This window comes from Chiloscyllium plagiosum, unplaced genomic scaffold (assembly GCF_037043375.1).
Source record: "Chiloscyllium plagiosum isolate Xiang-an unplaced genomic scaffold, Cpla_swu_hap1 HiC_scaffold_5, whole genome shotgun sequence".
NCBI classification, from domain to species: Eukaryota; Metazoa; Chordata; class Chondrichthyes; order Orectolobiformes; family Hemiscylliidae; genus Chiloscyllium; species Chiloscyllium plagiosum.
In genome coordinates, this window is record NW_028270143.1 from 81099380 (window position 1) to 81122496 (window position 23117).

General features: G+C 40.2%; 1 protein-coding gene across 1 annotated transcript in view; it reads right to left on the bottom strand.

Moving 5' to 3' along the window:
- cubn (cubilin (intrinsic factor-cobalamin receptor)) overlaps positions 1-14773 on the bottom strand; it is a 303136-nt gene extending 288363 nt beyond the window's left edge. The window contains exons 1-9 of the mRNA XM_043690378.2: positions 14658-14773; positions 14374-14503; positions 13948-14043; positions 12985-13023; positions 9488-9589; positions 7343-7446; positions 6402-6528; positions 5298-5466; positions 3725-3856 (exon numbers count right to left, since the gene is read on the bottom strand). Coding sequence (XP_043546313.2) covers positions 3725-3856; positions 5298-5466; positions 6402-6528; positions 7343-7446; positions 9488-9589; positions 12985-13023; positions 13948-14043; positions 14374-14503; positions 14658-14767 — 1009 coding nt within the window. The 5' untranslated portion in view covers positions 14768-14773. The remainder of the gene's footprint in view (positions 1-3724; positions 3857-5297; positions 5467-6401; positions 6529-7342; positions 7447-9487; positions 9590-12984; positions 13024-13947; positions 14044-14373; positions 14504-14657) is intronic.
- Positions 14774-23117: the final 8344 nt, after the last annotated feature.

Below are 23117 nucleotides of genomic sequence, written 5' to 3' on the forward strand. Positions count from 1 at the left end.
ATTAAACTCTATGTTTTAATTCCTGTTACCACCTCTATGATATCTATCACAATCAATTTCTGGCTGATCATATTCATTCCCAGAACCACTTGCCACTTACCAGTTATTAGAGGGCATAGGTTTAAGGCGAGGTGAAAGATTTAAAAATCTCACTGCTGAAAAGTGTGGTGATCGGTGGGACCTTCTCTTCCCCCATGACCAGCAGTAGAGTTCATGACACCAGGCCATCCTGCTTGATTGAAGCAGTCGCAGTCATTTGGAGGAATGCCCAGCACTTTATCAAGAATGTTCATGTATTTCTCCACTCTTTTAAGTGTAAGTGCCACCATGTTTTCTCCGATACCTCACAATTGCTATACCTCTGCTACTTTGCACTAATCTAGTCTGATTGCACAAGAAGGTCTCACAAACAAACAATGGTCACTTCATTAGTCATTTTCTTTTGGTTAATCCAAATTCCATTCACAGAGGCGTTCTTCCACACTCTGGAATCAAATCACAGAGACAATGTACCAACTTTCAAAAGCTGATTGTGGGCAGATGCTCTCAGGTAAAGGGATGGCTGGAAAATGGGAAGCCTTCAAAAATGAGACAACAAGAGCCCAGAGACAGTATGTTCCTGTTAGGGTGAAAGGAAAAGCTGGTAGTTGTAGAGAATGCTGGATGACGAAAGAAATTGAGGATTTGGTTAAGAAAAAGAAGGAAGCTTATCCTATAGACAGGATAATTTGAGTGAATCCTTAGAAGAGTATAAAGGCAGTATGAGTATACTTAAGAGGGAAATCAGGAGGGCAAAAAGGGAACATGAGATAGCTTTGGCAAACAGAGTTAAGGAGAATTCAAAGGGTTTTAACAAATACATTAAGGACAAAAGGGTAACGAGGGAGAGAATAGGGCCCCTCAAAGATCAGCAAGGCGGCCTTTGTGTGGAGCTGTAGGAAACAGGGGAGATACTAAACAAGTATTTTGCATCAGTGTTTACTGTGCAAAAGGACATGGAAGATACAGAATGTGGGGAAATAGATGGTGACATCTTGAAAAATCTTGACGAGGAAGTGCTGGATATCTTGAAATGCATAAAAGTAGATAAATCCCTGGGAACTGATCAGGTGTACCCAAGAACTCTGTGGGAAGCTAAGGAAGTGATTGCTGGGCCTCTTGCTGAGATATTTGTATCATTGATAGTCACAGGTGAAATGCCGGAAGACTGGAGGTTGGCTAACCTGGTGCCACTATTTAAGCAAGGTGCTAAGGACAAGCCAGGGAACTATAGACCAGTGAGCCTGACGTCGGTGGTGGGCAAGTTGTTGGAGGGAATCCTGAGGGACAGGATGTACATGTATTTGGAAAGGCAAGGACTGATTAGACTTGGCTTTGTGCATGGGAAATCATGTCTGACAAACTTGATTGAGTTTTTTGAAAAAGTAACAAAGAGGATTGATGAGGGCAGAGTAGTGTATGTGATCTATATGGACTTCATAAGGCTTTTGATAAGGTTCCCCATGGGAGACTGGTTAGCAAGTTTAGATCTCATGGAATACAGGGAGAACTAGCCACTTGGATACAGAACTGGCTCAAAGGTAGAAGACAGAGGATGGTAGTGGAGGGTTATTTTTCAGATTGGAGGCCTGTGACCACTGGAGTGCCACAAGGATCAGTGCTGGGCCCACTACTTTTCGTCATTTACATAAATGATTTGGATGTGAGCATAAGAGGTGCAGTTAGTAAGTTTGCAGATGACACCAAAAGTGGAGGTGTAGTGGATAGCGAAGAGGGTTACCTCAGATTACAACAGGATCTTGATCAGATGGACCAATGGGCTGAGAAGTGGCAGATGGAGTTTAATTTAGATAAATGTGAGGTGCTGCATTTTGGGAAAGCAAATTTTAGCAGGACTTATACACTTAATGGTAAGGTCCTAGGGATTGTTGCTGAAAAAAGGGACCTTGGAGTGCAGGTTCATAGCTCCTTGAAAGTAAAGTTGCAGGAAGATAGGATAATTTAAAAGGCATTTGATATACTTTCCTTTATTGGCTAGTGTATTGAGTACAGGAGTTGGGAGGTCATGTTGCAGCTGTACAGGACATTGGTTAGGCCACTTTTTGAATATTGCATGCAATTCTGGTCTCCTTCCTATCAGAAAGATGTTCTGAAACTTGAAAGGGTTCAGAAAAGATTTCCAAGGATGTTGCCAGGGTTGAGGGATTTGAGCTATAGGGAGAGGCTGAACAGGCTGGGGCTGTTTTCCCTGGAGCGTCGGAGGCTGAGGGGCGACCTTATAGAGGTTAATAAAATCATGAGGGGCATGGATAGGGTAAATAAGCAAGCTCGTTTCCCTGGGGTGGGGGAGTCCAGAACTAGAGGGCATAGGTTTAGGATGAGAGGGGAATGATATAAAAGAGACTTAAGAGGCAACTTTTTCACACAGAAGGTGGTGCATGTGTAGAATGGGTTGCCAGAGGAAATGGTGGAGGCTTGTACAATTGCAACATTTAAAATACATCTAAATGGATATATGAATAGGAAGGTTTTGGAGGGATATGGACAGGCTGTTGACAGGTGGGACTAGATTGGGTTAGGTTAGCTGGTCGGCATGGACGAGTTGGACTGAAGGATCTGTTTCTGTGCTGTATGTCTCTATGACTTGATCTAACTTTCCACTTCCCAGAGATTGTCTCTGTCTCTCAAACTCTCCAGCTTCAAACTATACTCACTTCCCTCTGCTCAACTAGCAATCCATCACTGGAAAACGTATTCACGGTTACATTCTTATTCTTTTATTTCCCCCATCAATTGAAGCTGGCCTCTCTTCACACTCTTTGGTTAGCATTCAAACTGTTCACCATTTAGTTAATGGTGGCAATCTTCCTACCACCATTTAATGATGGAATCCTTTCTCCTTTCTCTTTCAGTAGTGGAATTTTTACTCCATCAAACCCAGACTTCTTGACTTAACCCTTTTCACTTGGACTTTTCTTTTAATGCTTTCTTCCTATTCATTGTCACTATCTTTCCCTCAAACTTGCTTTAAACTAGCCAGTGGTTATCACATTAAGGTACTCCTAGAACTGCATACAATGGATCAGAACCCCCTGTTTTTGCACAAGATTCCACGATGCAGCCCTATAGTCACTTCGACTGGCAGCAGGAGCAGTATTGAGAGGGAAAAAGAGCCAGCTTCATGCTGATGTTTCACAGCATATACTGATACAAAGATCAGGGCCCCCAAAATATTGGCAGCATTTGAGAAAAATTGATATGTGTGTTCCAAATTACATAGGAAATATAAAGAAACAGAAATAACAATGGTAAGTACTGAAACAACTTTGAAAGATATACTATATATTGGAATAAATTCAACAAAATGTTGTTGCTTATGAAATAATGCCCTTTGTTCATATAATGTACTGTATATCTTCTGTTGATCTGTCTCGGCCCTTTGTTGTTTTAAAAAAGGCAACTGGCTATTATTTCCAGAGCTCCAAAAAAAACTCATCAATTTAAGAAAATGTAAAATTGTAAATGCAATATATTTTCAATTAGAAAATAGAATTAATTAAGAAGAATAATCAGGAAAAAAATTGACATTTTGCTGTGTTGCACTTTAACTATCATAGCATTCTTCAGGAACTTAAACATAATTTCTTAGCCATATAAACAAGTGCCCCTTCACTGCTACGTTGACTCAATCTAGCTTTACAACTAGTTTAACAGGGCCACATACCTGGTGGACATAAGTCGCAATGGTAAGATCCCATTGTATTAATACACCGAACTATTGGAGCCTGAGAGCATCCTCCATTCTCAGTTTCACACTCGTTAATATCTTGGCAACTGTATCCATTTCCTTCCCAGCCTGTGCACATTTTAGCAAAACATAACCATTTTGATTAAAAAAAACAATAATTTCAACTTCTGAATTAATGCAAAGTATTCGATTCATTACGTGCCAATTCAATGTTGGAAAGGCTAAACCCTGGAGGATTTGATGGCAATCTTTTAGCATTCACTGCTATTTCCCCTCTGAAAACAACTTTAACTGCTGGGTTTAGTTGCAGTCTTTTCTGTGGGTCATGACCAACCCATCCCAATGCCACCCTCTCAATTCCCAGAGTGAAAAATCATTAATATCAGTTGATCTGGTGAGAATTTTCCATATCTCTTAAAAAGTCCCCCACAAAAAACTATAACTTGTTCAACCAAGAGTCATTTAGGTTTTAACAGCCACCTTAAATAATAACTATTGAACAATATATATAGACATAAATTTGATTTTATAGTTGTGAAATATCACTTTATGTCAGCATAAAGATTGATCTGTGATTTTTTTTAGATATAGTGGTAGCATCCCTACCTTTATTCTAGAAGTTCCTGGTTCAAATACAAGTTATGTCATAACACAATCAAATGGATGGATTATTAATTGTAAATCTTTTCGAGATGCCAATAGCAGGTGGTGAGAGTGGGCGGGCTTGCTGAACAGCCAGAAACACAAGGTAATTGCAGCACAGCAGCCTCCCAGGCTAAAAGATTGCATGCACAAGTACTTGCCAAATGACTACATACACAATTTTAAAACTAACTTCAAATTAGATGTTGAATTAGATTAGATTCAATTTGATTCCCTACAGTGTGGAAACAGGCCCTTCGTCCCAGCAAGTCCACACTGACCTTCCAAAGGGTAGCCCACCCAGACCCATTCCCCAACCTTATATTCACCCTAATACACCTAACACTGTGGGCAATTTAGCATGGCCAATTCACCCAACCTGCACATCTTTGGATTGTGGGAGGAAACCGGAGCACCCGGAGGAAACCCACGCAGACATGGGGAGAATGTGCAATCACCACACAGACAGTCACCCTAGGCTGGAATCGAACCCAGGTCCCTGGTGCTGTGAGGCAGCAGTGCTAACCACTGAGCCACCCCAAAATATATTTTCAAAATATTTCAACTTCTTCCTTCACCACTTGTGTCCCAATCGTTACTGTTCTAAAAAGCTATTTGATTTTCAGAGTTTTTCATGGCTGTCACTAAGAATTTTTGTAATTGGCTGTTTGCACAGTTTTATAGCATCCCTGCTGTTCCACCCTTAACAATAAAATCTACTGCAAAGTTAGAGCAGTAAACTTCGCACCAGATCACTAGATCTCTCAGCATGGCTTTTTTGCCCCTTGCTTCACTCATGATTCCAAATTCAGGTCATGCTGAATAATGCACTTGTCATATTGACAAGTTTCTCATGATTGATAATGACATGTTTCAATCAGTTTAACCAGAAAAAAAAGGTTGTTACCTGCTGGGCATGACTCACAACGATATGATCCTGGAGAATTAATGCACTTGACTGGAGGATTTGTTGAACAGGGATGAGCTGGAAGATTACATTCATCAATATCAGAACTACAGGCGGAGCTTGTTGGAGCATGAGTCCATCCAGCATCACAGATACACTGGAACTTGGGCTATTAATGGACAATGAGTGGAAATATTGAATAATAGTAAATGTAATTTGAAAAATTTATACTATGATTAGCAGAATGTAAATTAAACCACCGTGTATACCCATGAACTACACAATCAAAGAATTGGAAACAGAGTAGAACTTTCAACAGGACACTCACAAAACAAAGTCAAAAAGTGTGGCACTGGAAAAGCACAGCTGGTCAGGCAGCATCCAAACAGCAGGAGTGTCGATGTTCCTGATGAAGAGCTTATGCTCAAAATGTCAACTCTCCTGCTCCTTGGAAGCTGCCTGTGCTTTTCCAGTGCTGCACCTTTCGACTCTGATCTCCAGCATCTGCAGTCCTCATTTTCTCCTAGTCGATTATTCACAAAACAAAGTCTGTTTCCTGAGTGACAAAGTTGTTTTCTATATGCAAATTCAACAGTCTACAACATCTGTGAAAAAGAATCACTATGAAGTGCAGCAAAAACAGCCCATAACTAATATTAGAAGAAATCTTACTCATAGATGCAGTGAAGGAACTTCCTGGGGTGTAGGTGAATGTGGTACAATTACAACATTTAAAAAACATTGGATAAGTACATGAATAGGAAAAGTTTGGAAGGATATGGCTCAGGAGCAGGCAGGTGGGACGAGTTAGATTGGTTAGACTGAAGGGTCTATTTCCGTGCTATCTGACTCTATGATTATGATTTCTCCAGCAAAATACTGTGAGTGGTGCTTAGTTCCTTGTAAATTATGTACGTAAATTCCACCTTACAATAATATGGTTTGTAAACATGGTTGAAGGGAGAAATTATTCATTTATCTCCATTCGGACCAGGAACAGTGGTGCCACTAAATACCATATTCAAATGTTAATAGTGTCAGATACTGCACAGAAAACCTGTAAAGAAAGAAATTCATTTTTTCACAATGCTGCATGGTCTTTACCTGATTTGGCTGCACTCTCTCTATATCAATGCAGATGCCATGTTCACACAGTGCTTGTGAATCACCTTGGCAATCATCATATTTGAAAGTACAGTATGGACCATACCATTCGGGAGTACAGTCACATCTGAGGATGACATAATACAGTGTAACATTAATATTACAAACAAATTCAATATGATTTTTCCTTCACAATGTTATGCGCTTAGTCTACAAGCTCAGTAGAGATGGTTTGCTGTACTTTTCTATGCTAACTTTACTATGCGCTGTTCATCTGAACTTAGGGCTATCCACTTCGGCGTCGGTTAGCTCAGTTGGTTGGCCAGCTGGTTTGTGACTCTAGCAATGTGGGTTCACTTCTTGAATTGGCTGAGGTTACAATAGATGACTCTCCTTCTCAATGACTCCCTTGCTTGAGGCATGGTGACCCTCAGCTTAAACAAACATCAATCATCTCTCTTTCTCTGTTTAATCGAAGAGCAGCCCTATGGTCTGTTAAGACTATGACAACATTACCTTTTACCTTTAGTCTGAAACCACAGTGATAAAAAGAGTGGACACTCATTATAAAGAAGAAGGAAGCATGGTACAACTGAACTTCAAAGTAAAGAGAATGGTAATATTTAGTTTTCAACATGTTAATAATTGAAAAACAATCAAGGATTCAACATTCCAAAATACTTCACATGTACATCATATAGTAACATTGACAACCCAATAAATGCTTAGAAATAAATGCTTTCCATCTACTAATCATTAATATTTGGCCTGATAGCTCTGTGTTTGACAAACATGTGGATATATAACCATCATATATCATGCAATTAATTAGCAACCATCTTTCTTTGACTTTCTGAACAAGGTAATGTCAGTGCTAGCTTTTGACATGCAAAACATGCACAATGAAGCTTCCATCTCTTTCCTCTGATCGATCCTGTTACCTGTAATTGCCTTTTGTGTTAACACATGTTGCTCCATTTTGACATGCTAGCGATGGTCCAGCATTGACCAGACATTCATTTACATCATCAGAGCAAGTAAGTCCCTAAATATACAAAGTAATGAGAAACGATAATCATTAGGAATTTAGTTGGGGTTTTCCTTTCATTTCATTGATAATCAAGCGACAGACTTTTGAAAATCTTCCCGCTCACTGTTAATTATGGATCACAATTCACTCACATCAGCAACTACTGTACTCAATAACAGAAAGTTTTAAAATGTAATAAAATTAGAACCTTAAGAGTTAATATTAAGGTCATGAAGCTGGGGTTAGCCTGTAACATTTAGCCATTTTAAATTACAGAACCACTTCAAGAAAAAGTAGTTCTATAACAGCTTTGAGAGCTGGTGACATGGGCCGTATTGTTTATATTGCAGAGCCGATTCTTAAGCTCACAAGTATTGAAGAGGTGACCCATTGATCCATCCAGTCAGTTCCACATAATTGTGATTCCAAATTCATCAGGTCCTTGACATTCCCCATCCTTCCAAAGCCACATAATGTGCTAGGAGAGGTTATCACGAGATAAAACCCTGAGTCCATCAGGAAGGATGTGAACCTGAGAGGGGTGACTTTTCGTGGCAGCAGGGGCCTACAGGTTAAGGCCTCCCTGTACATGGATGGCATTGCTGTTTTCTGCTTGGATCTATTGTCAGTGTACAGACTCAGGTCCATCTGTGAACAGTTTGAACAGGCCTTGGGAACAAAAGTAAATTGAGGCATGAGTGAGGCCTTGCTCTTTGGAAACTGGGCCAACCAATCCTTTCTCGCCTTCACCTTCAGGACAGACTGCCTGAAGGTGCTGGGTATTTGGTTTGGAGAGGCTGGGGCTTGTGCCAAGACTTGGGAGGAGAGTGTCACTGAGGTGAAGAAGATATTGGGCAGATGGGAGCACTGGTAGCAGTCCATGGTGTGAAAAAAATCTGGTCATCAGGTATGAGGCAATCTCAATGCTGTTATACGTGGCGCAGGTCTGGCCTATTCCCTGAACCTGCACCGCCGCAGTCACCCAGGCCATCATACACATCATGTGGAGATCGAAAATGGACCGAGTCCAAAGGGACAGCATGTACAAAGACCTGGACAAAGGGGAACAACACACCCAATGCTACTCTCACCCTAATGGCCATCTTTGTGTGTGGCAGCATCAAGTTGTGTGTAGACCCTCAGCACGCAAACACCAAGTGTCACTACGTACCAAGGTTCTACCTACATCCAGGGCGGGCCTGGTCTCACTTGGAACTCCAAGTAGTTTGACCTTTCCATATCACCTGTCCTTCATGGAGAAATTTGTGAAGGAATACACCTTTGATCACAAGTCCATCAGGAAGTGGTCAGCATATAGCATTCTAAAGACCCTTCAGGACAGATCCTGTCGAGTAGTTCCCTGAGCAGACTGTCAAAGTCATTTGGCAGCATGCCTCATCGCCAGAACTTTCCAACAAGCACCAGGACATGACTTGGCTTGTGGTGAGAACGGCTCTGCCTGTGAGATCCTTTACACCTACCCAGACTCTCTGCACCACCGCACACTGTCCTCGAAGTGGCTGTGGAGAGGAAGACACTGTTACACACTTCCTTCTGGAATGTGCCTATGCAAAGGAAGTCTGGACAGGAATGTAGTGGTGTTTATTGAGGTTCATCCCGAGCAGCTCCATGACGTGGGACGCCGTGCTCTACGGTCTGTTCCCTGGGACATACACCAAGACGAACATCAGCAGCACCTGGAGGACCATCAAATTGGTGAAAGACATTCATTGGTCTGCCCTAAACTTGCTGGTCTTCCAGTTGAAGGAGTTGAACCTGCGTGTTGCAGACTGGCACATTCCAAGGTCCAGGATTTGTGCTGAGGGACACACTAAAGCTGGGACCTGCTACCACCAAGGTGCAGTGGGGAAAGACCACCGTGTAAGATCATTCTGCTGAAGAATAATGGGAGGGGGGGGGTCCATTCAGTAATTGGGCCCTGCTAATGCTTCAGCTAAAAGCCAAGAACAGACATGAGTTTACTTGATGAGAAAAATCACATAACTAGAACCTCAATTCACAGGAAAGACGTATGTCTAAAGAAAAGCTTTCTTGCCTTCCAGTTGCTTGGACAGAGACAGAAAAAAGAATCAATGAGATCAAGGCACCTTCCACCATTCTGACAAGGGTCGCTCTTGCATGCACGTCTTTGCAATATCTGAAATGTGGGAAATGCAGTTTAGAAGAAGTGAGTTTCCAATGCTTTGCTTAAAGTCATTCAAAGTATGTAATAACCAACTGAAGGAACAATTTTATTCTTAAACCTTGTAAATCCCTATTTTATTGGTTGATTTTTTAAAAATGAAATGTACGGATACTTAGATCACTGTTGGTCTATCTTCTCTCTTTGCACACCTCTTTTTAGAACCAAAGCATTCCTCATGTTATTTTCTATTCTGGAATGTATGACAAATCGGTAAATGGAATACTTGATCACTCTGCTAACGCAGATAAATTTCCTGTTTTCTTTTAAGAAATATTTCCAGTTACGCCCTAGCTAAGAATAAACCACAAAAATAACGATTATTTATATCGTGATAACATTTGGGCTGGAAGCAATACAAAAACTTGTTAATTTCTTTAAAATGTATGTAAAATTTGTATTTCAGTTTTGGATTTTTGAAAACAATGTCAGAGTTTGTATCAATTCCAGAAGGATCTTTTCTAAATTTTCTTTGATAATAAGTACTAGTCCATATACCAGATGACCACTGATTTGGAAACAGAATCAACAAGAAGAAAGTTAAGACTAGAAGTCAACAAAAACAAAGATAGAAATTGCTGGAAAAAGCAGGTCTGAGAGCAGCTGTTGAGAGAAAGCAGAGTTCACATTTCTTTCCACAGATTCTGCCAGATCTGAAGCATTTTTCCAGCAATTTCTGATACCGTTTCTGATCACCCCACATCAACAGTTCTTTGCTTTTTTTGTTAAGCTTCATGAATAGTTCAGCAAAATTAAAGAGATGTGTGCTTTCCCAGCAGTAGCAAAACCTGATTATTGGTTGGTCAGTTGAAAAGGAACTCCTGAAAGTTAGACCTTCAGGACTGCTGTGAACCGAGGGAAAAAGGTACAATGCTGATGACAATCGTACCTGTGAAGTCAAAAGTAAAGCTGTTGTTGTATAAGACTCCTGATCTTGCTACGTTAATAAAGAATAACATTTTGTGGGAATATGCAGTGATGTTACACTACATTTACACAGGGAGTGATCCAAATGCTTGTGATTGCATAGAGCACAAATTTTTGTATTAACTATTTAAAGTGAAATTAACCATTTTTATTGAAGTATGATTTTCCTAATGATTAATGTTTAATTTCAGTTAGTTCTGCGATATTAAAAGTTACAAAACATGGAATATTCATGGGAATTTCTTCATATACAATGGTGAAGGATCTTCAGTACATCTGCTTTTGTTATATTGTCATGGGAAATTAACTGATGTACGTTTTAGACCCAAGCATTTGATGCAAAAGTGGATCTGATGCTCAAAGGTCGGAAGCAGTTGAGAAGTGATGATTGAAGGGTGGAGCAGAGCATGTGAGGCTCAACATAAGATCAGGGGTTAAGAAGATTGGAATCCTCATTCACGAGACGCTTGGGGCTTGAGAAAAATAGGATGATTTCGGTTAGTAAAATAAAACAAATACTTGTGGATTATGGACATCTGAAACAAAAGCAGAAATTGCTAGAGAAGCTCAACAGGTCTGGCAGGTGGTTATGAACTAACTTGTAAGATGATTATTAACAGATCTCACTTTGCAACCTTCCAGAGAAACTGAAATGCAAGGAAAGTCAATGATGAGAAGAGGTCATGCTGTGGTAAATAAAGGGGAAAAGGACCCTCTTAGGTTAATAGAAATGAATGGTTGGAGGACGGGTATATTTCAAGGGAATGAGATGCGTCTTTGTCACAAAAAAAGAGCACATGATGACTAAATGCTGGAAGCCATAAGTGAAAATGGAATTGACCAATTTCATTTGAAGTTTCATTTGAAGTATCATTTGCCATTAATTCATTTTTCCTCATGATTCATGTTAATTTTTCTGTTCATTTTGAGAATGTTAATTCGAGTAAATTTGCTTATTTTGGTTTACTGTTTGACTTTGAGGATTGTACAGAGCATTTCACATAATGGAATGATCCCAGGAGCTTCATTGGAAACATTATAAAACAACATTGATGCTGAGCCACGAAAGGAGATATTAAGTCAGGTGATCAAATGTTTGGTCAAGGAAGTATGTTTCAGGCGGAGAAGTATTGGGTGAAGAATTCAAAGGTTTGGGGCCCTACTATCAGCCTTTGTAGGAAGAGTTAAAATAGTGCATGCACAGGAGGCCAGAATTGGAGGAGCACAGATGTTACAGAGGGTCTTGAGGCTGAAGAATATTTCGGAGATAGAGAGAGCGGGAACATGGAAGGAATTGATAATAAGGATGAAAACTTAAAATCCATGCCATTGCTTGACCAGGAATCAGTACACTTCAGTAAGCATAGATTTGGTAGGGGATAAGACTTGGTGCGGTATGATACAGAGTTGGTTAAAGAAGGATGGAAGGTGAGTACATTGGAATAGTTGGCCCTTGAGTTAACAATGGTTGAAATGAAATTTCAAGCAGCAGATGGGCTAAGACAGGAGTGATGTTGAGCAACGTCACAGAGCTGGCAATAGACAGCTTTGATTGCATTGTGATATAAGGTCAAAAGTTCATGTCTGAATCTAATGTGACATCAGGAAGGTGAACTAACTAGTTTAATATCAGACTGTTGGCAGAGGGAGGGATGCAATTGGTAACTAGTGAGAAGAGTTTCAGATCAGAGTGAAACAATGGCTTCAGTCTTCTCAATATGTCGTTGAATGAAATTTCTGATCATCCAGCACTCAAAAGTTAAATATGCAGCCTGGTAATGCAGCCAGTGGAGTAGTCATGACAGACAATGGTGAGCTAGTGCTGTGCATTATCAATTACATATGAAAAGCAAAACTGTTCCTGCAGAAAATGTTACCAAGGGACAATATATAACTAAGAAACAGTAGGGAGGACAAAAAAAAATCCTTGGGTAACAATGTGAGAGTATGAAGAAAAACCATTACGAGTGATTCTCTGGCTGCAATTTAATAGGTAAGAAAAATTCATAGACATAATCATTTCTCAACAGCAGCCACCAATTGAATATGAATCATGGAGCCCTAAACATTACTTGAATACTTTTCTCCCTGTTGGGCACTTTTTATTTAAATTTATTAGTAATTAGTCTCAATCCGAACTTTTAGTTATTTGTAAAGAGACCAACTCAAATATGATCTCAAATCTGACAAGACTGAATGCAAGGTATGAGGTTAGGTATGAGGTTAGGTATGAAATCTAATTATCTTTAATGCAGTCTAACAATGTAACCTCAACCCATATTTATCTGAATTCTGGTGCGGCAGCTATTATTTAAATTCAACACAAATTTAACGCATGTTTTCAGTCATCTGCTTATTTGGATGAAATATATGGATATCCTTCATTACTGTAATAGAAACTAATATGAATTCAACATACTTACTGTTTGTACAGCCTTAACACTGGCTTCAAGATGTTGTAGCTAAAGGGACAGCAAAAAGAACAGTTAAATTAATATCTCACAAATTGCAATTTTATCTTGCTACCGAAAGAGAAAAGAGTTTTCAAATAGTTATTTTACAAGTAATGTCAAATTTGTATTACGTCTAATTCATGTCAATGCCATTCATGAGACAGAATACTTCTAGGTCAGTGTTGTAATGTTGAGAAGATAACAGTGTGAATGACTTGTGAAAGATTTTATCGTGCCAACATAAAACAGCTGAAGGGAAATCCTCTTAGCTTACACCTCTCATTGCCCGAAGTCCTCTAGTTTTAGTGAAAGGAAACCAGAGGAGCCTCGAGGGGAAAGGATTATTTTTTAGAGTTCTGTAAATGTTTTACAATGACTCCTGAACACATAATCTACTAATGATATTGATTTCAATAGACCAAACAATTTTACGCTTAAGCAAAGTGGATGAATTTTGAAAACTCTTTAAACTGTTTAAAATTAAGACAAAGAAATCGGGGGAAAAAATGAAGAGAAATTTCAACAATCTCGTCATGCTTTTCAGAAAACAAAGTACATAAAGATTCCACATGTCCACACTTTCAGTCAAGAAAAGGGGCCTGGGTTTAACCATGTGTAAAAATAGATTTTGAATGCATTATCTCACTCAAAGACTATTTCTTTCCTTTGTAGAGTGAGACTTTTTAATTGATATATGATCTAACTAGAGGCTGGCTTTAAAACTTTAAGCATTCTTCAAATGCATTTTGTAGAAAATGTAAGATCTACATATTGAATGGTCCCTAATGAGTTGCTGAATAATGAGACAAAATACAGACTTTCACATAAATATGCAAAAGGCACTCTTCACCCCCTGAGATGTTTTGCTTTTATGGCCAATAACATTAATTGAAAGAGAGCAAGCAGTAAAGAGATCACAGATTGTATACTTACCCATACATTCAGCTGACTGATTTGATTAGAAATGTTCTGAGAGATATGACCTCCACTAGCTTTCAATTCAACAATGTCATCCTTATTTTTTCCAATCTAGAATTACAATAAAACAATTAAATTAATTTCACAAAATAATGTAAGACATCTGCAGCTATCTGAAAAGAACAAGTGAAATTCAGTATTCAAATAAAGTTAAAAACTAATGTACAACATTTGGAATGACTTTTACATACTGAAGCTTAATATAAAATGTAATGAATGAAACAGAGTATTTAATTTGAAATATGCCTGTTTAGTCTGGTGAAATAATAGTCTTGTTAGAGTTACTTATATAAAAATATTGTGTCGACTATCTAAGTTATTTACTTTCCTCATTAAATGGCAACACAGTATTTTAGAGGTCAGATAATTATCAGTAACTACCTGAATAAGTTGTTGTTCCAGATCGTTATTATTTAATTTAATTCTTCCAGATGATGAAGTCTTGAATTCAATATTCTTTAGGTTGCCAGGTTGAAATATCAAATTGCCATTATTTGAAGTTATTCTGGGTCTTGTAATAAAAAAGACACTTGAACAAATAGGAATTAAGAGCACAATGGATGACAGCTACAAAATTACATGTATACATTTGTTGCTCTTCAAAACCAAGCAGTTTTCTCTGAAATTAATTTAAAACTATTATTAATTAAAGAAATAATACCCACTGATCGTTGTTGATAGCAGTCCTCAGTCGATCATTTATTTCATTTTCTGATTCACATTTTAGTATAGAAATTGCAATTAACAGGTAGACAGAGTACCTGAAGCAAATCATGTTAGTTGCATATCCCCATAAGCACTGCTGATTATAGTGATTGTTTGATGTATTTGTTCAAACTACAGATGTTAAAAAAGTGTACCTTCAACCCAACCATATGAACCTTGACCATATAACTGATAAGATTAGATATAAAATTATTCTATAGTATTAGCTACCAGATAAGATATAAGATGGCACAAAAACAATAATACTGTAGGAGCACTTGCTTTTTTCTTTCTACAACTTATGACACAGAACTTCAGATAAGCTCACCAAACATCTTTGTCTTGGGGCCAACTTACAGTGGCAATTCAGAGATTTGGTAAGATGGTATAGATCATAAAATGGATCAGGTAAGCCCAAGTACTGCCAAAACTGATTTCCAAATTATAATTTTTTTAAGACAATATGGTGACAAACTTGGACCCACCAAACCTACCCTCATAAACAACGTAGGAAACATACAGAAATGAAGTACAGGAAAAGATTATATCCCCTCTCAAGTCTCCTCAGTTGCCATGTTTTGAATTCTACACAATACCAATCCTAGAGACAATACTCTTTCACCCAACAGCCATGCAATCTCTTAGAAATGACTAAAACCACAAAGGAAAAAAATCATTTGGATCCTGAAAGTTCCTTCTTAACCTTTGAGAACAATTAGGCAAGTAGCAGAAGATTACAGGTAATTTGGGAGGCCTAACTCCAGTGCATTCTAAATAAGGATATGTTGATCAGACTCAAAAACTAATCTAGTTCTGTGCATATGTAACTTATACTCATGTCTGCTGGTACTTTCTTAGATGACTAACAAAAATGGTCTACCTAATAATTTCATCATTTTAAATACAGCAATCAAAACTTTTTTGGTTTATGGTTAATAAATTAGAAATCTGATGTTCTGCAGAGTTCATTTCAAGGGATTACAGATATGGTGGCATGATTGGTGTTTGGTCCTCAGGAAGAATCACTCCAGGAAATAAGCATGTAGATATAGCATATTACCGGAAACACCTCTTTGCCACAATAATTTAATGAAGGGGAAATTGCATCTTAGATTTTGCCCATCCATGCCAGCACCATTGAACTCTGTGAGAGCAGGATGGGAAGAAAATTGCATTTGTAATTATCTACTTGTTTTTAAATCCTGGAGAATGTGGTTCTTAAATTTTCTTCAAGCGTTCTTTGAGGGACTTCTGTTTTTGGGTGTTAGGCATGTATTCATAGTGCAGCACAAAAGCAAGAGTGAGCTTTGATCTGTCCAGCAATCATATACACCGCAAACACCTCAGGTCACATACACATCCTTCCTCCCTTGATCTCAGACAGTGACATAGTCCAGGAAGCACCAATGCTTGGATTGCAGATGTTTGCACATTGTTTCATGTCTAAATGCCACTGAAACAATGTATTTGTGATGGTGAATCTGTGCACTTCACAAAGAGGACGAGACGTTGAAATTTGACTTTTCCAATTTCATTTCCGATGCTGCCCTTCCACGTAGTAGAGTTGCATCCAACTCACTTTAAAACCACCCAATGGATTCAATTTGTCTTGCTTTGGGACAGTTGTCAATGTCAGAATATTATGAAGAATCCAGATCTGCTTAAAAGAGCTGTAGAATAGAGAGTTGAAGCATAAGCATGATGACTGTGGGCCATTGACTGCCATTAAATGGAGGGCATAACATCATGAGCTAGTCATTAAAGGCACTTGAAAGTGCTGTACATAAATCTACTGTTCTATTTTTGATAGCAAACCCAATTCCATGAATATGATGATCTTCTTCAGTTTCTCCTTCCTCTCTATGCTGACCATCCACTTTGTAGGTTTTACTAAGAACATCAAATTATGTCTCACAAGCTTCAAGAATCAATGATTGCCTTCCTTTCAGAGCATTTATTGTCATGATTGTTACATGCACACACTCCAGACACAGAAATGCTTGTGTTCTATTGCCTGTCAATTACAAAGGTGGTGCGACCCCCAGGTGGTTCCTAGTTTGGGACAGTTTAGGCTTAACAACCTTTTCTAGTCCACTTCTCAAATGAGGAAAGGGAGCCCTAAAAAAACTGCTCAGTCAAGATTGCTGTAGCAGGAGAACAATATCCATCCTGAATTCAAGAGCTCAGCAACTATCAAGCATCCATTGCATTCATATATAGATCAGTGCTTGCACTTCTAGGTTGGTGTATCTCCAACACTATGTATCCATTGAGGTTGGGCTTTTTGGTGTCTCTAGCAAAGGGATTTAATTAATCAGTATGCAGTCAGTAATTAATGGCATGGTAAACCACGATATCTGTAAAATGTCAAACCCAGTGAAGCCTTCATGTACCTTCACAGCCATTAATGTGCACATTTCTCATTCAACTGCCTGCTCCACCATTGGGGACTTGAAGTGTGTGTTTTAATAAAAGTTCACCCTCTACAACTGCCCAGCTCAGCATTAGTGGCTCACCTCATCCAGGTTTTAGTGGGACAGTCTTGGTACAAAGGTAAGACCACATATCTGTCTCCATGGGATGCAAGGACTAGTTTTTAAAAGGTGGTACTGAGAAGAGTCCTTGAGTGAGGAACTCAGTATAAAGTAGCACGTGAAGAGAGGGAGTGAACTCAGTGTAAATCAGCATGAACAGAGAGCAGTTAACTCAGTGAGATCATGCTGGTGGGGTCTTTGGAGTGAATTAGTGCTGGCAGTATGCATCTTTAAATAGTACTAAATTAGAAAGCGTTCAGAGTAAGGTCAGGTGAGCCATTAATAGCTGCAGTGCATTAACTTTACCAAAATGAGGTAGAGATTTTAGACTGTAGTGGGAATGTTGGACTAAAAATGTCGGAGAAAGTGAGGACTGCAGATGCTGGAGACCAGAGTTGAAAGTGTGGTGCTGGAAAGGCGCAGCAGGCCAGGCAGCATCCGAGGAGCAGGAGAATCAATGTTTCGGGCATAAGCCCTTCTCTACCATATTTATTATTCTTTAAATGGAGTACCTAACAGTTTAATTGAAAAGGTAACCATTGCAGTAGACCTTCCATGTATGATGTGCTCTTCCTGCACGATGTAGGAATCATGGTCACTGCCAGTGTTCCTGGACACCAAGTATGCAGGAGGTGTCTAGCTGCAGACACTGGCCAATTCATTTCAGAAATGTACCTATGTGAAGCATTCACAATGCTGATATTATTGTGAGGTGTGGTGGTCACACCAGAGGTAAAGTCTGAACAAACAGAAATGGGTCGGGTGGCCAACAGTCAGGAAGGCAAGTAGTTCAGGAGACACCCCTGGCTTTCCCCTTTCTAAAAGATGTAGCATTTTGGATACTGCTGGGACTGATGACTAACTGGGGTGGGTTTGCTGCACTCCATGGGAGAAAGAAGTGGGGCAGAGCTACAGATGGGGATTCCTTAGCAAGAGGAACAGTTGGGCATTTCAGTGGACAGAAAAGTGATATTACTGCTTCCCTGGAGCCAGGATCAAGGATGTCTCAGAGTGGCTGCAGAGCACTCTGAGAGGGAGAGTAAACAGCCAGTCAGTGTGGTACCAGCAATATTGTATAAAAAGGGAGGAGTTCCTGCAAGCAAAATATAAGGAGTTAGGATGGAAATTAATAAGTAGAACCACAAAGGTAACAATCTGAGGATTATTATCAGTAACAGATGCTGGCCAACTTTAAAATATATATGGAATACATCGGTAAAGAAATGGTATGGCTGGAGGGCTTCAGATGCTTGTGACATTGGGACAAGATTGGGGAAACAGGACTGGTTGCATCTGGGGAGTTGGGGAGGGGTGGGGGCAGGACCAGAATCACCTTCCTCAGGGGGCTATTTGCTAATACTGTCAGGAAGGATTCAACTAGAATTACAGGGTGGCAGGGGGATTGGAACCTGAGCTGGGAGACAGAGAAAAGGGAAAAGAAAGATAGAAATAAAAGACTGAAAAGTAAGATGCAAAATTGAAGGCAGAAAAAATAAGCGGGGAGAAACAAATGCAAAATAAAGCTAAGACATAGTTAAAATGACAAGTTTAAAGGCATTGTGACTCAATGTGTGGAGTGTTTGCAATAAGGAAGATGATTTAACAATGTACATAGATGCGCATGGTTATAATATATTTGCAATTATGGAGAAATAGCTACAGGGTGACCAAGGATGGGGGCTAAACATTCAGGGTATTCAAAATTTACAAAGGGTAGACAAACAGGGATAGGAGGTGGTCTTAGCATTGTTAGTAATGGATATTCAATACCATAATGGTAGAAGATATGGGCTGGGAAAATCAAGATATGGAATCTGTATGTACAGAGATAAGAAAAACCAAGGGGCCAAAAATGATGGAGAAAGTTGTCTCTGGGCCTCCAACCACAATCAGAGGGATATAGGTTCAAATGGTTGAGCGAGTTGGTGGGACAGAGAAATTAAGGCAACCAATATTATGTTGACAATTCTCAGTGAACAGGTGCAATGCTAAAGGCAGTGATCCAAGTGGAGGGAAAGTCTTGGAGGCAGGTGAAGGTGTCTGTGTGACAGGGGGAGGACTCTTGTCCAAAGAAATTCAGAAATTCACCAATATTGGTGATCAAGAAGAAAGATTAGAACAGCAATCCTTTTGGAGATAAGAGAACATCTTCAAGGTTGGCACACCTGGAAGAGATGTGGCAGAGTTAAACATTAAAATAAATCAAAGAACTGCAGACGCTGGAAAAAAAAGCAAAACAGAAATTGCTGATAAAACTGAACAAATCTGGCAGCATTTGTGGGGAAAAAGCAGAGATAACATTTCAAGTCCAGTGACTCTTCATCACAACTGTAATTTCAGTAACTTCACTAATATTAATTCATCCAGCATCACAACCTTGACCATGCAAAGTTTGCTCCATTGGTGGAGCAAATGGAGCATTGCACGTCAAATAATTTGAATTTCAAAACTCATCTTTTTGTAATTTAAAGAGAGAAAAGACAACATTGTGAGAAGCCTTTGATGGCTTCACTGAAAAAGGGATACATTGAGAATGGTACATGGAGAGAATTCTGGACAATGGTTGCAGTAGAATTGGCACATGGATATCATCACCTATGCCATATGGCAGCTCACTAACCAACAAGCTGCAACACGGTCAGCAACTTACTGCATAAAACTTTGCTATGAAGAAGCAACAGACGCAGATGGACAGAGAATAGGCTCCCATGTGGTTAAAGTTGCCCTCCAACGCATCTCGTCCACAACCCGCACCTCCGCCCTCAGACTCCACCCCTCCAACCGTAACAAGGACAGAACGCCCCTGGTGCTCACCTTCCACCCTACCAACCTTCGCATAAACCAAATCATCCGCCGACATTTCTGCCACCTCCAAAAAGACCCCACCACCAGGGATATATTTCCCTCCCCACCCCTTTCTGCCTTCCGCAAAGATCGTTCCCTCCGTGACTACCTGGTCAGGTCCACGCCACCCTACAATCCACCTTCTCATCCTGGCACCTTCCCCTGCCACCGCAGGAACTGTAAAACCTGCGCCCACACCTCCTCCCTCACCTCTATCCAAGGCCCTAAAGGAGCCTTCCACATCCATCAAAGTTTTACCTGCACATCCACTAATATAATTTATTGTATCCGTTGCCCCCGATGCGGTCTCCTCTACATTGGGGAGACTGGGCACCTCCTAGCAGAGCGCTTTAGGGAACATCTCCGGGACACCCGCACCAATCAACCACACTGCCCTGTGGCCCAACATTTCAACTCCCTCTCCCACTCTGCCGAAGACATGGAGGTCCTGGGCCTCCTTCACCGCTGCTCCCTCACCACCAGACGCCTGGAGGAAGAACGCCTCATCTTCCGCCTCGGAACACTTCAACCCCAGGGCATCAATGTGGACTTCAACAGTTTCCTCATTTCCCCTTCCCCCACCTCACCCCAGTTCCAAACTTCCAGCTCAGCACTGTCCCCATGACTTGTCCAGACTTGTCCTACCTGCCTATCTCCTTTTCCGCCTATCCACTCCACCCTCTCCTCCCTGACCTATCACCTTCATCGCCTCCCCCACTCACCTATTGTACTCTATGCTACTTTCTCCCCACCCCCACCCTCTTCTAGCTTATCTCTCCACGCTTCAGGCTCTCTGTCTTTATTCCTGATGAAGGGCTTTTGCCCGAAACGTCAATTTCACTGCTCCTTGGATGCTGCCGAACTGCTGTGCTCTTCCAGCACCACTAATCCAGAATCCTAGCTCAAGAACCAACTTTCTCAAGACATTTCTTGTCCTCTCTGCCAAAAGATCTGTGGCTTTAGGATTTGCCTACTGAATCACCTGAGGACACAAGAATCATGAAGCCTGGTAAATGCCGACCAGGTTTTGATGGACTGATGACCGTGACATATCAATTAGAAGGTTTCTTCTTCATATATAATCTTTAGAAATAATCTTGCAGGCATAATATTGGATCCTGAAATATTTACGCATGAAATGGAGATACACTCTGGTAGTACAGAAGGCCTGTCTGCAATTTACAAGATATTTGAAGGTAACACAAGCTTAGATGTTTTTGCCTTAGTGGATGCCAATTTGCTCATTGCACATGTGACATTGCAACAATGCAAAACAAAGTTCATTTCCCTGAAATCTGATCATCATGCTGTTTTAAATATTTATCTAACATTTTCTTGAAAAAGATACAAAGGTTTTAATTGTCAACTGCTTAGCAAACCATTCTATTCATTACAATAAAACACTTCTCAGGCTATTACTTTTGTTACTTCTGGTAAGATTCCACTAAACAAAAACTCAATAGAAGAGACTTTTTTGTTCATATAGGTCATTCTTAAAAAAAGCACAAATTCAATTGAGACAAATTGTAACATAGCCAAGTCCACTAGGAGAATACTTTCAGAAAACGTTGAGAGACAACACCTCATTTATAAACAATGTGTTTGCTATCTTACAATAGCACTTATTATTTCACATATGGAGTCTAGGGAACTATTAATACAACTGAAACCAAACAGCACATCAAAGGAGCAAAAACAGAAATTGCTGGAAAAACACATGTTTGGCAGCATCTGTGGAGAAAACTCAGAATGAATGTTTTGGATCTTTAACTTTTCCTTTCAGACATTAAGGAACTCAAGGTGCACCAACTTAGAAATACCCAAGGCCCTCCAGAACCTTCCTCCCTCCTTCTCCCTCTGACTTGATCCCCTTTCCTAACTCTACCTCCTCTCATGTATTTACTATCCTTTTTACTGTCTGATGCTGAACATTCTATACTCAGCAAAGGTTTTACTTTTATTCCTCTGTGGACAACATTGAAAATCACACAACACCAGATTATAGTTGAACAAGTTTATTTGAATGTGCAAGCTTTCGGAGTGGTGCCATGTGATTTTTAATTTTGTTCATCTCAGTCCAACACTTGCACCTCCACATTATCCCTCTCTAGCCCCACCTCAATGGATTTCGGGCATGACATGATGTTGAACTCTTCTTCCATTGCCTTTGCTTCCATGCCCATTTCTTTGGCCATGCCTATCCCATCGATCCATTCACTTGCCTCCAACTCTCTCTGTCTCTCTAGACACCTCCCACTGGGTTTTTAGCTGCATTCGACCTGTTCATTAAGAACTGTTGACGTGACATTGGTTACTTCAATTTCTCTGCCCTCTCCCACCCCACCATCTTACCCATTCCAATCGGTCTCCCTGTGAACTGACTGCACTCAGATCCAACCCTGACTTTATTAAGCCTGCCGATAAAGGTGGTGCTGATATTGGCTGGCAGACTGACCTCTACATTGCAGAGGTTGAGTGCCAGCTCTCAGACACCTACTCCTATCTCCCGTTTGACCACGACAATACCACGGAACACCAAGCGACTGTGTCCACAGTTGTCACTAATCTCATTTAGTGATCTTCCCTCCAAGCTCATAATTCCACAACCCTGTGTAGCTTGCTTCCACCTCCTTCCCAAAATCCATAAACAGGATTGCCTGGGCAGACTCATTCCTTCAGCCAGTTCCTGCCCCATGAAACACATCCCTTCCTACCTCCGCTCGTTTTTATTCTCTCCTTGTCCAGTCGCTGCCTACTTAACATCTGCGATTCCTCTGACACTTTAATCAGTTTCAGAATTTCCAAGTCACAAGTTCCAGCTGCCTTCTCTTTCCAATAGACATGCAATCCCTTTATACGTCCTTCAGGATAGTCTCAGTGCTCTTCAAATCTTCCTGAAAAAAAGGTTTGAACCATTCCCATCCACCACCACCCTCCTCTGCCTGGATGAGCTTGTCTTCACTTTGAACAACCTCTCCTTTAACTCCTTTCACTCTCTTCAGATCAAAGGGGTGGCCATAGGTAATCATATGAGCCCCAGTT